The 17,868-nt window shown below is 38.2% G+C and overlaps 1 protein-coding gene across 4 annotated transcripts in view; it reads right to left on the minus strand.

Moving 5' to 3' along the window:
- Positions 1 to 901: 901 nt before the first annotated feature.
- Positions 902 to 17,868, minus strand: part of PI15 (peptidase inhibitor 15) — a 56,057-nt gene continuing 39,090 nt past the window's right edge. For all 4 annotated transcript variants that reach the window (XM_080381265.1, XM_080381264.1, XM_080381263.1 and 1 more), the window contains 4 exons: positions 10,751 to 10,869; positions 10,336 to 10,468; positions 10,057 to 10,172; positions 902 to 7,060 (listed from right to left, as the gene is read on the minus strand). In XM_080381265.1, the coding sequence (XP_080237391.1) occupies positions 6,925 to 7,060; positions 10,057 to 10,172; positions 10,336 to 10,468; positions 10,751 to 10,869 (504 nt within the window). In that variant the 3' untranslated portion in view covers positions 902 to 6,924. The remainder of the gene's footprint in view (positions 7,061 to 10,056; positions 10,173 to 10,335; positions 10,469 to 10,750; positions 10,870 to 17,868) is intronic.

Genomic DNA, 17,868 nt, shown 5'->3' on the forward strand with positions numbered 1-17,868 from the left:
TAATTACACATAATATTAAACCCAAATTTCAGTGGATTTCTACATCACAAACAGGTGTGATAAAAAGCATACAATGTCATTAAACAAAAAAGAGCATACTAGAGAAAATGCATTTTGGCATTCTGAAAGAATCTACTCTTTCTTCTATTGTTTCCCGTATTCTGTGAGATTGTGTCCTTCCAGCTGAATCTGTAAATTAATGATGTATAAAATAACTTTGTGTCATGCTGAATTATAAAAGAAGGGGGTTTTGTGGTGTCCAGCTTGTGAAGGATGAACCGAAGGAACCAGGGATTTTCAGAGTTTGAATAGCTTTTGTGACACCAACTATTATTTTATATAAGCCTCCTCCTCCTTCCTCTGTTCTCCCTTTCCCTCATGATATACCATCCTTTTTTCTTTTAAATATATGTTTCTGGGGGTTTATTTTCAAATGTAGCTTTTACAGCTTTGGAACCACATTGGGAAGAAGGAGATTTACTCAGGTACTGAAAAATTACCTTTTCCTGACTGCAGCATGGTTCCTTCCATGGAAGAGAACATGACCAAATTGACAATGGTACCTCCCCAATTTTCTGTGGATATCTCCTTTGGTCACAGTTCAGATTTTTCTTCTTGGCCAGAGGCACATAAGAAAACATCCCCTGACCACTAATCTTGATGAAGAGTTTAGGTGCTCAATACCAAAAGGTAGGCTCCTTCCTATCCATACAGGTAGATACACAAAGACAGATTCCAAGTACATAATGGAGCCCAGGTGTAAGGCATATGCACTTGTATAAAGATATTTAAACTGAATTTAAATTCAGTTTAGATATGTCTTTTACTATCTCCCTGAAAATTTGCCTCCTTCAGGGAGCAAATCAACAAAAGAAACAACAAAAGAATCCTCAAAAGAACATCAGGTGTAAATACTGATAATTTTACTTATTTATTTAAATGCACAGATGTTACAAAATAGATCAAAGTGATGTACACTTCTTTATAGTTTCATAGCATTAGAAGTTGAAACAGGAATACAAATTTATATCTCAGGTATAACATGTATATAGCATCATATGAAAGAATTGTTATATTGAAAAGTCCACTGCAAGACGTGTTACACAACAAGCTTTCTTCTCTGAAGAACAAGATACAACCCCACCCGCACAATTTTCAAAAAGATCTAAACAAGAAATGATGAAAATATATAATGAGGGGAGGGAAAGGACGTTTCGCTGTATAAACACTGAACTTTTTTTTTTTTTTTTTTTTTTTTTTGGCTTGGGTTCAGATAGAAAGCATAGAAATGTCATCATTTCCAATCCTCAACATCTTCAGTCCTCAAAAATATCTTTCCTTATTGCATATGAAAATAAAGCAACTGTCGATGGTTTACTTCTTAAATGAACCCTGCCTTTAAGCACCATTTCAATTATGTAAGAGCACCCTACATGAAACAAAGCTGTTTAACCCCTCAGAGCTATTAGATTCCAATATTACCATTCACTCCCAAGGAACAAGTTTATTAACTTAAATATTGCATCTAAGATAATTCCTGACTTACATGATGATCTACTGAAGCTGTAAGGAGCTTGCAGCATGATGTGATTTAAATAATGATTGCTGTTGTGAGCTAAACATATAACCTGCGGGATATTCCCTCTCTTCTGCTGCTGGCCAAGAAACCCCCAAGCATAATTTACAAGGATTGTCAGTACAAGGGATTTTTAAAGAATTTGCAACCTGATTGCCAAATGGTAAGCTGCCAAAATCTTTTTGCACTCTGAATTTTGTCTTTTGGTGGAAGACAAAGAGATAACAGTGAATTGCAACCATTTCAGTCTGGTTTTCTCACACTTCACTCTCAGGGAAGATCAGAAGAATGGGGATAACTATCAAAAGTTTATGTCTGTTCCACTGACTTGTGTGAATTTAAAAATTGTCTTGTAATATGAACAAAAAAATCTTCTCTAACAGAAAATAACTAATCTTGAGGGAAACTCAGTAAATGAAGGTTCAGCTGCAAGAAAGTCTAGAAATTACCTATAGTAACCTTGGGGTTTTTTTTCTTTTATTGAATTAACCAGGTGGGTCATTGCTATTTTTTTCTTGATTTTCAATTTATTTTCTTTTGAAAGAAAGCAGTTTGAGAAGGCTGTGGCTACTTCAGGTTACTATTGACAGAAGTTCAGTGTTCTTCTTATGAATCCAAATGGGAAATTTTGTGCACTTTGAGGCCATCAGACCAATTATGGTCTGACAACCAAACCATACAAATTTTCTATTTTGCAGTTTTTAAAAGCACCATAAAAATGCTGCGTGCTTGGATTCTATGAGATCTTCATTCTAGAAGAGAAAAGCAACTTTTTTTTTTCTTGAAAACTTAGGAATACTGGGCAAATTTCAACAGTAATTTGGGCCTTTAAAACTCCTGTTTCTTTAGGGATAGTTTAGGAATTTAGTATCTGAGTAATGAGGCTTCCCACTCTCTTCTTTTTAAGAACTATATCTGATTTACACCTCTAAAAATTCTTCTGACATCTGAATACCTCCGTTTTACCTCATACTCATAAAACTTTGTATGATGGGTAACCAACAGCCAATACAACTCTGGTTGAGTTCTGTACTTACAAAGCATGTAAAACTAAGGAATGGAGAAGTTACACAGTGGACCTCATTTCTCGAATAAAACAATTTCATGTGTCTTTAAAATAAAGGCCAAAAATTTTAAGGGAAACAAACTAAATTTGTGTGTGTGTGTATTTTTGAAAAATCCTTAAACTTTGTGGCTTCCTATGAAATCAAACCAACATACTGGTATTCTCAACCACAAGAGGGCATCCATGTCTGCAACCTGGTCCTTGCAGATAATACATAAACTGTAGAACTACCTACCTATCTACTCATGTACCTAGAGACTTAGAAATGGATACAGATACAGATATATTTCTATCTGTTAGATCCCAGCTGTGGTATAGCACATTTTGCTCTGGGAGGTTTCTTCTTTCAGAGCCCCATGGTATTTCCCAGTGTTGTCAAGGGATGGCACATTTAGTCTAATTTTGCTGTCCATAAAGCTCTCATGGAATCTAACTTTCTCATTTATGCAAAAGTTAAAAAGTTATGTTAAATCTCCCATGGTTTTCACTGAGGCCTGATCCAACTCAACCCCAATTCAGAGGGGAGCGAGGTGATCTCAGAGAAGAGATCCCAAGGATAATTGTGCAAGGTCAAGCCCAGGTTTTCTGAAGTCATGTATTACCCCAGAGAGAGGATCTGCGATCACTAAAACCTGCTCAGCATCAATCTGAACCCATGACTGTCAGAGGTCTTACTCTCCCCATAATTTGTTCCACAGTCACTTCACTGTTGTGATGACGGGAGGGTGCTGTTTGTTTTGGGTTTAAACTGGAATACATTTTCCTCTCTGATGCACAGAAGACTCTCATTATAGCCTGAAACAACCATAAAAAGGAACTTTGAAAGCAAATCTGGCCCAGTGGTTAATTATATGCTTAGCTGAAAAAAGATCTCACAAAAACTGGAGTGTATATGGTAATATTGGAAGTATACCTCATCTTCCACAAAAAATAATCTATAACTTCAGCACCAGAACATAGAGGCTAGCACCAAAAGGTATCAACTGCTACCCATCATCTTCGATGTATAATGAGGCAAAAAATCACAAGCAGATACTATGAACAGCCACACTCAAGAACTAATGGTATCAGTTACTTCATTTTTACTCTTATGCCTCTCACATTACTTTGACAAAAAAATTCTAGCCTTATTTTAGTTTGTGTATACTTTTGTAATTTTATATTTAGAACAGAAGTCTGAGCTAACTTCTCTGTCTTTAAAGGCACACCATGCTGCTCTGAAGGAATTAGTACAAATCTTCAAGGCTATCAGAATAACAACTGGGGGTAGTTTGCCTCGGCATAGCCTTGAACTCATCAAGAATTCTCCTCGGCATGTATCAGAGCAGATATGCTGCCAAAGACATCTGAAGTCTTCCACACATTTCAGTACTTTTGTTCTAGCAGCACTCGGTGTCAGGTAATCAGTCAGGCAGAACCAACACAGGCAATCAAAGCACAGCTTTACTGGCTTCATCATTACCTGGCCCAAGAGAACGAGATGAGAGAAACTGGGGCGACTCAAATAGGCAACACAGAATGGCCTTCAGTAAACTACTTATTAAACAAAGCGGAAGGGCAAATTCCATGTGGTAATCAAGTATCTGATGAGCTGTAATCCTCTCTGTTCAGTGAAAAATACTCAACTGAGCTTGAGTGCTTGTGGCTGGTTTTATCAGGAGCTGCTCGTATGAAATAGCTTATACCCAGATCACTTTTTGCTGCTGTCAGTTACAGTGTGATTACAATACTTAATCCCTAGCACCATTATGGGATGTTGTTAAGAAACCTGCATACCTGTTTGTTAAAAGCAAAGTTTTCTATATCCACAGAAAACAAAATATTCCACAAAATCAAGGTATTTGTAGCAATTTAAAAAGTAACAGATACGATAACATATATACCCGTTATAAAAATTTCAGCTGAATTAAAGAATTATAAATTAATTTACAATGTCTAGTCCTGTTTGGAAAGTGTACCGTACAACATACAAGTTGCAAGTTCCAAAGTGCATAGTCATTTATTGCTAGACCTACTGTTGTAGGTTCCACGGTTTGACCTGAACTTTTGCTTATGCTCTGCTTCCTATCTGGTATTAAAAAAAAAAGTAATAAAAAAAAATACTGAAAATGGCTAGATGCACTGTTTTAACTGTGCTGTCTTGACCTCTAGAGAAGATTTCTTATGCAGAACAAAAAAGTATGTCACATGCATCTCTGTCAAAAACTGAGCTGGCTGAGGGCTAGCAACACACCTGGTTTTTTCTCACTGAATGCTTTCAGTGTGTACAAAGATGATGCAAAGCGGTTGTGTTTCACTCTCAAAACAGGACTGGATTTTACTCAACGAAAGTGTTTGATTGAGCACTGTCCAAGTCCAAGTCCCTTTGAAACCAAAAGGAAAACCATTTACATTGTAACTGTTAGGATAAAAGTTAGGAGAATATTACAAACGTTGTTCTTTTAAAACATGGACACATTTAAGACAATATACTTGTCTAGTTATTGTCCTGTCAGATGCAGAAGTGTCACTAACCAGAAATGTGTGAAGAGTCATAGATCCATTGCTGATGTTCTCTGAGGGATCACATTATGGACAGGTGGAGAGGGGCTGCTAAGTTTCATGCTTCATGCTGTAAAGCCCGTGTCATATGTCTCACTATGCTGCGCACACACACCCCATCCCCACCCACACCCAGCTATTTTGCCAGAGAAAAGGCATAACTAATGCAAAGAATTCAAACTGATCTTTTTTTTTATATGACCAATATGATACTTCATATTTTGGTAACAGACTGTCTCAAACACCCTCAAAAGAAATTAATTAGTGACTTAAAGACACACATATGTAGTACTAGTGCAATTATCCTCTGTCGCTCTGCTTGCTCTACTCAGTATTGCTTTTCAAAGTTCATAAATTTCAGAGGTCTAAATGTAGCAATGCAAGCAGACTAAACATGTATATTTAAAGTGGAGTACATTCTGCCCCGTAATATAAAGCCAAAACTCGAGGCTATTTCAGTGATGTAGTAGTTGTGGCAGACATTCTGTTTCCTCATTTTTATAATCTGTTTTTCAAGAAAAATACCTGTATAATATTCTAGCTCAAAGTGTAGGGGCTCGTTATAAATGTTCTAGTAAGCACCCATAAGGCATTCAGGTTTTGGCAGGGAAGGTATAATAAACAGATTTGGTTCTAATTAATCCATAGAGATATTTTTAGGAAACAGTGCAATATATTTTAAAGGGCCCTACCAATTGCTTTAGACATTGGGAATTTTTGTATCAAATCTGCATGAAGTGCTAAAGTTGCCTGATGTCTTTTAGTTGGAAATCCTCTTATCTACTTTTAGGTCTGATCTCACCTTGAAAGTTTCACCTGGCTGAGTTTCAGTCAGGGGGATAACTCATAAACTGGCAAACTTGTAGTGTAAAAGACAGTATGGATGTCATGTATTGATGTAACTTATGTTGCTTTGTAGCAATGTATTTCTTTGCCTTCTTGTACAAAGCACCATTACACCATTATGGCTGCGTTCAGATACATGGAAGGTAGAGCTAGACTGTGCTATTATACCAGTATATTTAAAATGATGCAGCTTTCTGTATCTAGATAAGACTTTAGGCATGTAAGTTAACAGCCACTGCCTCTTGGCCAGTGTGGTTCCTCATTCTCTCTTAATTCTCCTGTCTGCACACAGGCATCATTGATGATAGCAGCAGCCGTGTGCTGAACTCTTGAAACACCATAAACAAATCGATGTTGTGCATGAGGTAGGTAATATCCTGCAGTTTCTCTTGCACATATGTTTTCCTTTGCTCAGAGTCCCATTGACATTGCAGGTGAAAGCACAGGTGGAAATGGAAGGAACCATTTGGAATGTGAGGACAATTTGTTGCTTTGCACATCACACTCCATTTTTAAAGCACAGTATTAATCAATGACCCTTCTCTTTCTGGAGCTATTGTCTTTAAAAGGAAGTCACATTTTATCTTCTAATGTGCTTTTAATAGAACCTAATCTTCAGGAAGCTAGACTTGCAAAGGTGAAAATTTGTTCTCCTTTAAAAAAATGTTAATCTAAAAGGGTTAATGTGAATCTTAAATCCCAAAGTGTTAAAACCAAATTATACTATACTTTGAAAGCTAATTATACAAAAGCATACAAAAAGAAAACATCAGAGTATTATTACAATATCTCTATATATAAAATATGTGCAAAATTCAATATACAAGCTTCTTGTTACTCATCCATGTTTGTTTGGGTTTTGGTGGGTTTTTTTCAAAATAATGTAAAACTTAACTTATTTAAACCAGTATAAGTAGTTTGATGTTACTCCTGGGAAACAAAGATTGTCGGTACAAGAACCTCCATAGCTTGGAGGACAAGCCGAACATGGGACTCCTACTTTATATGGTGCTTCTCCAATCCAATTCCCCCTGAAAATAAAAAAGGAAAAAGAATGCTTAGTAATTTCAGAAAGGAAGAAAAAAAAATAATTAACCATACGTGACTAAAGTTTATGTCTTCACTGATATCCTATAAATGCCCTGTTACTGAAAACATACATTACCATATTCCTGTAGATTACTGACAAACATTGATCCGCAGATTCCAAAAACCAGCAGGAGAATGACCATGTCACCTCAGGCCAGCGGCCCATTCCATCTCCTTTAGTTTCTGTGCTGAAGTCCCAGTCTTCTTGCTTTTGCTACAGCAAGTGATTTTTGATTCATCGAGCCTGGGACTTTTTTACTAGAGGGCTATGTTTATGAGAAATTAAGCATTGGTGTAAGGTTTTCCTTGAGCATTTTTTTTTCCTGGCAGTTATCTTAAATAAGCTTAGGTTTGGAAAGTAGAAAAACAAACTGAGCAAAATCTTATTCTTCTGTTGCACTACTCTAGACCCACATTTTCAAGCTCTGAGGCTGAATTCATGGTTAGAGAAAGGGGAAGATAAAAACGTTTGCACCAGTCCTGTATTAAAAAGAACTGGGCATTTTTAGGGGTGTCATAGATGTTAATGAGAGGAGAAGGTGGGCTCCTATCTGGTGAATACAGCTGTGTAATAGAGCCCAGGGGGAAAGGGGTACCAGTCTGGAGAGTGATCATGTGAAAAAAGGTAACTCTGAAAGATCGAGGAACATCTGAAAAACACATCCAGACTTCTAGGTGCTTATATAAACCCCAGGCTTTTACTGATTCATGTAACACTAGCACTAGTGATGTAGGCAGAAAGAAAGTTAAAATTAGATTTTTATTTAAATGTTATGTCTCACTGAGCAGAGAAATTTCTCTAGTTTGCATGTGACGTGGTATAGTGGTGAGTAATGCAATTATTTATGAAACATTTTCTCATCCCACACCTCCCAGCCAATAACATTGGATCAAAAGCCCTGGTCTGGGTTGTGCCTTAGAAGACAGTAGGAATCTCTCAAATACTTCGCTCATTTCTATATCTTTTCCAAATGGGTACAGCAGACTGAGTGCTCAGGAAATACATTTAGTTTGATAACAGATATGGAAATCCAGAAAGAGTTTGCTGAAAGCTGATTTCTGCTTAATTTTCTACACAACACATGGCTGATCTGTGTGAATCTGTTACATAGGGGCAAGGCATTTCTAAACTTTGTTATTACCCTCTACTTTTTTTTCCCCTAATTTCAGAAGCATAGATATTTTCCAGCATTACAGCATGGCATCAGTGAAAAGGAGTTCTAAATCCTAAATCTTTGCCAAACACCAATCTTAGCACCTCAGGTCAGTGCTCTAATATTCACCCCCTTCTTTAGGGGCATTTCTGATGTGCTAGTTACTCAGAAGGAGTAACTAGCCTTTATGGATTAGCAAAGAGACTTCTACATGGGTGCCCAAGGACTCTAAGCCCAATGTCCTTAACTCAAATAATTCTTAGGAATATAAACTTAAGCCAGGCAAGACCACTCAATATCCTCTATGTGACTGCACAATAAGTAGATGTGAAAATCCAATTCTATGACCTACGAATCAAAGGTCTACTCAAAATCTCATCCAGAGAAGCAGCTTGTAACTCCAGGCTTTGCTTTGCTGTTTGAGAAACAGTGGGGGGTTTAGATCCAGAAAATATAAAATGTCATTAATTCATTGCTAACTGATACATAAACAATGCATCAGTTTTCAGTAATGCCTAATGTATAAAATCATTCTTTTCCTATATATGAACACGAGAGATGTATTCTTGGAAGTTTATAATTTTATTTTATTTTTTCAGGAGATATATGAAAAATAATATGTGGGTTTCTCTTATAAACTTTTATTTCACTTTGTCCATGTTACGGAGCTAAAAGTCAGATACATTTTTTGCTGCCTGATCTTTGCTCCCTCATGTTCATTTCTTACCATCCTTTTCCAGTAGATATTAAAGACAAAAAGACAGATAAATCTTGATTTCCAAAGGTGTATTTTTCCCCAAGTCAGTTGTCTTACTAAATCCTGTATTTTTTTAAGTTGCAAGGTCTTTAAAATTCTTTTACTCATGTAACAGCTAGAGTAATGACATATTCTTTACCACAGATGGACCTGTGCCACTGATAGTTTATGGAAAACATGTTCAATTAATTATACTTAGATTCCTATACAGAACTATGGCTTTGTCTAATATACAGTCAGAGAAACCAGACATTTACCCTGCTCATGCTGCTTTTGCAGCACTGGTCCAAACCAGACCTTAAATTGAAGCTCTCCCAGAGCCACACTTTATTGATTCATTCTGCACCCTGATGTAAGCTCGAGATGATATCTAGGAAATGCTGGCAGAAAATTAATTTCTTCATTTCAGCATAATACAGATCTCTGCAAAGCTACCTGATATAGGGCCACCTATGGGTGCTTATGGTCTGTACTTTGAAGGGCCCAAATACAGAAGGCAAGATGAGATTTGTAGACACTGAGCTTAGGTAGATGGACTTTGTGGGAAACCTATGCTATGGATGCCCTTATGCAGCATGGTCATAAGCAAAGGTATCTTGTGGGCAGCAACATGCGTTCATAGTAAATCAAGGGCTTGATCTACAGTGGGATGGCTTACCTGAGGAAGTCTAGCTCACCATGAGTTTATATAAGAGCAAAGAAATAAGGAACTAAGTAAATTGGAGTCAACACAAAGGCAGAAAACAAGAAGAACTATAATAACAATAATAACAACAATAACAGTTTTAGGGTTTGTTCCATACACATCAAGTTACTGCCTTTTCTTCTTTGTACACCAAAGTCATGCATTTTCTGTATTTTCAGATGTAAAGTTAGAATGAAGGAGCAGCCCACAGAAAAAGCACAAATAGAGGCCAAGCTGCAGAAAAAGGAGTAAGCAGTCCTATGAGAGGACCAAAACATGCATGAAGTATAAAAATAAATAATGAAGTAAAAAAAATAAAAATATTAAAAGAAAGCAACTCACTTTGGGGCATAGTTGCATACCAAGTAAACAGCTCGTCGCCAAACAGATCCCCAGACGTTCATATTGTGGCATGTGTGGATTGCGCAGCCTATACGATTGGAAGTGGCCCAAACCATCTGAATAAATATTTATTATTGGTGAAGTCCAAATTGAAAAGAAATATATGTATATATATATATATATGTACACATTTATTTGAGAGAGAGAGATATAAATACATCACAGAAAAGTCCAGTTTTGCACGGTAGGTTTTGAATAGAAGAATGTAATTTATATAACCTGTGTGTAATGGGTGCACATGGGTCCATAACATCGCATGGGGCACCTGGGGTTGCAATCTTGAGGATAAGGGAAAGCATAATCCTTCACCTCATCATACCATGGCTTGACCAGCTGGAGAATAGATCGATACCTGGGTTTATTTGAAATACAGAAAGAAAAACATGTCATTTTAGATTTAGGCATTTTGGAACTTTCTGCTGCTAATCCCTTTGATGCAAGTCACCTAAAGACACCTTTCTTCATGCATTACTAGGGGCACAGTATTAAGCAATAATACTCTTAAGCCAAATGAACATAGATGGATATGAATTATTACTATAATACTGGATGACACTTGCATCAGTCTAAGACCTGGATCTCAAAGGCTGTTTGAAGGCTTACAAAATAACTGTTTTGCAGGGTGTGTGCCTACCTTCCAGTTCTTACAGAGAGGTTCTGGCCCAAGAATCTCAGTAAGTAGGAAGGTCCATGGTCCCAAATGCAAGTAGCAGCCCAAGCCTCTGCAGATTTGGCAAGAGTTTCATCCCAAACCTGACAAAATAAAATATCCTTAGCAGCAAAACAGAAAAAGAAATAGCAATCACAGTGCAAGAACACAAGAAACGAGTATCTTAAGTCACAAATATACTATCATAACACAGAGCTGTAACTAGGCAGAGAGCTCTTGAATTCAGAAAACTGTGGGGCAGCATGGACAGGATCTAGCAGGATTTGCCCTATCCCTGGAACAAATTCCAGCCCATATTACCAGAGGAAGCCAAGTATTCAGATCTCTCCCTTTTTTTCTGGAACAGCCCTTTACTGAACAGGCATTCTCCTACCATTTTCCCTTCTGCGTTGATGAGATCCATGTGTGAAGAGGAGTGAAACATTGGATGGGACTCAGAAGGTTAAAGTGAAGGAGAGGCACACAGGGAAGAACAATCCAACACAGGTATTACGTACCCCACAAAACCCCAACACTTTTGAAATAGGATCTCAGGAGTATCCATAGCCAGAGAGAGACTGTATGTGGCAGCTTTTTATATTTGAGGCCACAAGGTCAAGAAAAGGGATTCCACAAAGGCAAAGACTACGGATAGTTTCCAGGTACGGTATGAGTTTCACCACTTTATTCTGCATGGGAGTTAACATTGCTCCCTGCCTGGAATAAAAAGATAACAGCTCTGTAAGAAGAGACCATTTTACTTGTTAAGTTCTCCAATGATAGGAACATGGCAAGTGAACTTAAATACTGTCTCCTTTATATGCTTTGTCTGCTCACTTACATACTTGATTTCTAATTCAGCTGTTTTCTCCACAGCAAACAGGTTTGCCTCAGTGATAACGGAGATATCAGCAATAGAACCTACTGCACCACCGGAGCTCCAGATAAAGAATATCTATCTCACCGTTGTATTACAAGTACGTACAAATCCTAGTATATCTTGGTGCTTAAGTGATACCCAAGCAGGCTGTATATCCTGGAAGTAGATGCACATTTTGAATACCCTCAGTGGAGTGTTCTGCTGCAGGACAGCTTTAGTGAATTGCAGGTAGAAAGGCAGGAACAGAATGCAGTAAAATTGCCCACCCAGCCCATTGCAGCGTTTTAAACACAAACCCAAACTCATAAATCTTGAGTGGCTATGAAATAAAGAATATGCTCTCTGAGGCACGAAATAAGAAGCAAAGTCAGAAATAAACTTATCGAAGGATAAGGTGGCCAACATGACAAAAATTTTATGAGCTACTATGAGCTAATACTGATTTCTAACACTGAATTCATAATTTTGCAAACTTGCAGAGTGAAAAGACTGGACTAGGTCAGTAATCCATGCCCTGGCTTTGTCTGGTAGCTTGTGAAATGTGTTACAGCGAAAAGGACAAAAACTAGTAAATTTCATGAAACTGCTATATCACTGAACCAAGCTTTTGCTGCTAATATGGAGCGGGTGAGGCACATCCTAGCCTGAACCCGGAGCAGCACAACAGAGATCAATACGAACCCTTGACACAAACGATCTTCATTCAAGCAGAACCACCTTAGGGAAAGTAAGATGGATGGTGCTTAAAGCAGAGCAGATTTACTTTACACCTGTTCGTAAAAGGTCCCAGAACATTGTCAAAGCAAATTACCAGTAAAAGGACAAAACAGACAAGTGTTAGGAAGAAGTATGCTAAGCAGGAATGGTTTTCAAGCCAGGGCACACTTGGACTTCAGCTCTGAAAAAAATGAAGGGAGTTTCTCAGGGGAACTAGGGATAAGCCTGTAACTTGGGAAGAGAAGGCTAAACTGGAGCACTAGAGTACAAGAGAAGGAACCCAGGATTGCTATGGCACCATCCAAAACCCAGGAAATGCTCCAGGGCCCAAGGGGAAGAAAACTGTGTACAGACATTTCTTCTGCTTTGTACCTCTGCCGACGTTGACTAGCTGCATGTGGACGGTGTACAAAAGAACCTTTACAATCTCTGCGGCACATCAGTGGTTCCCAAAAGAGGGCTTAAAGAGTGGGCAACAGTAAGTGCGAGCATAAAAGTGTGCCTGGGGAGTGATCCTGAGAGGCTGGGCCACGGCTGGCATCTGGAGCCTGCCCAGACCCAGGGGAACAGCAGCACATGGATCCAGTGTGTGGGTCCAAACACAGCTGCCTGGTGTGCATCCATTAGGGGCAGCTCCTCCAGGACTGTGACACCCCATAAACACCCTCCTTTGCTGGGATTAATCATGCTTCTGGCACGACTGCTCCCTGCCAGGAGGCTGCACATAAGGTTTGCATGCTTGCTCCCAATTGACCTGGCTGCAGTCCCACAATATCTAAATGTGTACTGTATTTGCACAAATAGCACTGAGCTCCTGATTTCCACCCAGCATATTTTCGTGTACTAAATTGCCTCGCAAAATAGCACGTTAGGTGTTTGAAAGCAATGTGAAGACTGGATTAGGTTTTCACTATTCATGTCCTCTCTAAACTAGGCACGGCTCCCCTACCGTGGACAGTGAGAACATTGCTATTTCATTTTCATGGCTCCTCAGCTTCATTTTCACTTCTTGGGAATCATCTGCAGTATCTGGTTGGTAAAGTGTCAGGGGGTTGTTTCGAACTCATTTAAAAAGTTGTGGGTTTGGCAGGTAAGCATTACTGTGATACACAGTGCGTTCTGCTTTCCATTATCTTTTCACTCTTGACCACTTTCTGGACATGGGAAAGATTTGGCAAACATAAAAAAGAGAGAGAAAGAGAGAGAAAAAAAATAACCACTGAATAAGAAATAAGGTAGAGGGGAGCATGTGCAGCATCTTTTAATTCCCTCCATTCCTTCCTTAGCAGGCTGGTGGAGAGCCTTTGTACAGGGTCCCCTCCTGCTATGTAAATAATTTGTATTCCATGGGAAAAGATGAAGTACTTTACCCTCCTTATTTTGTTTTAATTTACCAGAAGAAAAAGTGGTCTCAGTCCCTCTAGGACTAGCTCTAGATCATCTCCATGAGAAAAGGCAAATAATTAATATAGACTGAAGCAGAAAAAATATCTCGTAATGACTTACAATCTTCTAAACTGTAAGAGACTGTACTGTTAGTTCACCCCTTTCAAAAGAAGTCTGACTCGGAGTCCACACTTGGTTTAACTTGTATCTCAGCTCAGTCCGCCGGTTTGGGCATGTGAGAATACAGTGCAAAGACATTTAGATATTTGAATCCATGATGCTTCATTGTTGTACATAGATAATAAGCATATAAAGAAACAGAAAAATATCCTAGAAAGAGAAAGTGAAGTTAACTTGAAAGCCAGGCCAGTTTCCGTATGAGGAGAAATTAAAAAGCTTATGGTAATTAGCAAAGACTTTACAAAAACAGTGTGATAAACAACATGATAAAATCTGAAATTATGGCCAGTCCTAACATGTTAGAGAAAGCTGCCTGACATGGACACAAAATTGCAAAAGAGAAAAAGAAGAAAGATTTGCATACTCAGTGGGTCAGGATCCAAGGAAGTGATTCATCCTCAAATGCTAATCATGTAAAGTCCCAATTGACCTGGCTGCAGTCCCACGATAAACTATGCTCAGTCTCTCCCTGGGGACAGCAAATCTTCATTTTCTAGGTTTGTTAGTAGTTGGGGAAGCAGTCACCTTCCTTGCACCCACTATAAAGACCCCACCCCAAACTCTCCAGAGTTTGGTCCAGCATGGAAACCCTCCCCACTCCTCAGCTGGGTCTGACCGAGCTGTGACAGAGTTAAAGCATCTCACCGCACATCCACTGGCAACTTGAAGCAAACATCCTTTGGCCAATTTATTTTTCTTTCCTAAGCCAAAGCTTATTTTCCTAGAAAGCTGTCTGACTGCTCGCTGCACTGCTCCCTGCAAAACTATACTACACTTGAAAATTGTCAAGCAGATCAAACACAGGGAACAAGCCACTGCTGCTACACGGGGAGTTTCAACACCAGAGACCACTTTGTGAGGCAGCTCTGGGGTGTTCTCTGCACTCACACAGCACACGCTGGTTGAAATTTAGGATTAAAATCTTAGCATCAATAAAGTTAGCAGGAATTTTGCCAGTGAGGCCAGAATTTCACCCAAGATGGGTTTTTTGTTTGTTTCACTAGGCAAACAAATATTGACATAAATTCTTTTATTCTCATAAGGTATAATGAGCAACAGAGTGTAAAGCAAAATCTCTTTAACGTTGAATGATATTTCTTGAAGCCCAAAAAGTGAGCTTCTTTCCCCAAGAGAAGCCTTTTAGTGTTGTGGGTCACAGTTTCCTCATACCCTCCCTTTCTATAGTTGTTCCTATAGCTGTCTCTTGGTTGTTCTTAGATAATTTATACGTAGAAGGGATGGAGTTGTCCTTTTCTTTTCTGAAATAGGTGGTCCTGGTCACAACTACTCACTTAGAAATTAAAATGGTGGTGAAGCTGAATAAATATTATGATGAAGAAAAAGAAGAGAAGCAACTACAATATCACAAAGATCTGTCCACATTTGTTGAAAAGTAATTGGCTGTTCCCTTCCTACATTGATAGCTATGCTTTAATTTGAGGAATGGTGCATATAACCATTTTTAACTACAATTTGAACTTAGAAACACAGTTGTTCTGCTCATTCTCATTACAGTCAGAATTATACTCCTAATACCAATTGCTTAAATGGAGTAGCTTTCTCTTGACAGCATGCTCAAACATGTCTTAGGGGGCAAACCCTGCTGCAGAACAGGGGGTAAAGCTGAAAGCAACAAGGCATTTCAGATAGCAACCGTACTACTATATCTGTAAGTAGAAAACATTGAACAAGTTTACCAAAACCAATTAAATGGAGCACTCTTAATACAATTCACTTTTTCTTACTTCAAACTTTCTAAAAGGCTGTTGTATGTCTGTTGTATTATTGGAACCATACTGCTACCCTGGATACATTTACCGTGTGGTAATTTTACTTGAAAAGTAAAGTTTCATATTCCTAGTTTTAAATGCATTACTGCAACATCTAGTAGAACAGTCTGAACATGCAAACTTTGCTGAGAACATCTGTGAATGGTGAATATATGAAGTCATGGTTAAATTACACTGACTAAAACAGAGCAGGGATTCAAAGCAGTGTTCTCACAATCTAGAGCCCATCACTGGTGCTAACGAAACATCCTAAGGCTTTAGGATTTTGATGGTATCAAGGAACCGCATCATTTGGGATCCGTACCTTTATTAAAGCAGGAGCATATGTTCGCTATAGGCCTCCACAATGACTAGGTGAAGTAGTTGATGTCAGAACCTCCTTAAGGACCTTCTCTTTTCATAGAGCACCTCTCAGTTTCGGTGCACAACAGGCTGGAGTCCTTTTAGTCTGGCTTCATAGTATTTGTACTGTGTAATTACATAAAGATTAGGAAACCAAATCTTTCTCTTGTGTAAAGGCTGATTCAGGACCTCTGGATATCAGTGAAGTGCATGACATGACTGTTTTTCCCTTTCATTAGCCTGTCTCAGTAAGATGGTCCAAACACTCACCACAACATTTCTGCCTGGAACCAGTATTAAAACACTGGGTTTCAAGCTGACTTTGTGAGATGTCAGTTTGCAGTCCACAGAGCTCTAGGAAGTAGTTCATGTCTCTCAGAGTTTGGCTTGGCCATCCAAAGGATGCCAATACCTGGAGAAAATGTACATCAGGTAATTTTCTGATGTGTTTTCATAGCTGGAAGAGTTTGAAACATACTGTATAAGCGCATTTAATGCATATTAATTGCAAAATTTGCTGAAATAGGAGGAAAAGGTCAATCACAGAAGTGGCCATGTATGGCTATTACTTTACCTTCTTGATCATGTCTTAAGATTTCTCATTTTTTTTAAAGAGAATTATTTTAACATTTAGTGAAGAGAGGGGAGAAGGAAGGTTTCCTTACTCTGTCAAGGCTTTCTTTCATATTTTGAAAGATGCAAATAAGTTCTGGGACGTTATCTATCATCCAAAGCATCACTAACTAAGAAAGGAAAGGATGAATGTCTTGGAATTTCACATAGACCCTTAACGGCCGTTTTTCTTAACAAACAGACAATCCCTATCCCCGCAAGTATAAAAACGTTACATTCGTAAATTGCTTTCATGCCTACTAGAATATGTTAATGATTGTTTCCCATTTCTGCAAGAGGACATCTCCTCAGTATTTAAAATGGAAAAAAAACCCTGGCTGCTCTATAAATCTAAAAATGGGCATCCATTTCTATTACATCCCTTCAACACACTGTCAAAGAAACAAAAAAAAAGACAAATGACAATTTTCACTTTCTATGTTGCTGATACCTATCCACAGATTTATGATCTGATTGGCAAATTCTTCAAAACATGCTATGATTATTTTTTTCCCACAGCACTCAATTTCTGTCTTCTTCCAAAGTCATCAGTAAAAACTGTCAACACTTCACTGCATTTACTTTCCTTAAAAGTGATGTTGCATTGTCTTTTTCTGTTGAGTCACTGCTTCAAAAGTAAAAATAAAGTACATGCAGATAAAATGTTTATTTCAGCTTTCTTACAGGTAGACAAAAAGGGCTGATTCAAGCAAGGCAAATACCTCCCAAGTAAAACAGATACTTAAATCAGTAATATCTTTAGACCTGAAAGGTAGTTCGATAACTAACGTTTTAGTTGCCCCAACTAGAGATCCTACACCAGAGAAAGAATGACTGACCTGGAACTGCACCCCTTTATAAGTTGTTATTAAAGTTCAGAACTTGGAAGAAGTGGAAGTTAAGATCCATTATTCCTGGCAAATATGGGAAGTGAGAAAAAAAACAAACACCAATCTATGCTTTGCTAGTCTAGTTCTTCATTATGCAAGGATGATGACTTTCCATGAGAAAGCTGAAACATTTTTAATTTAATTTTTTTCCCGATTTCCTGATTTTCAGAGACAAAAATTAATCTGTTTTCAGATTAATCAGATACCTTCCCTGAATTTCAGAATGCGTATTTCCAGTGACAAAATAAAATATGTGACTTAGTATTGTTATATCTGTATTGTGCCTTGTTGCACGAGCGAGACATC

Source organism: Falco punctatus (genome assembly GCF_963210335.1).
Source record: "Falco punctatus genome assembly, chromosome: 3".
NCBI classification, from domain to species: domain Eukaryota; kingdom Metazoa; phylum Chordata; class Aves; order Falconiformes; family Falconidae; genus Falco; species Falco punctatus.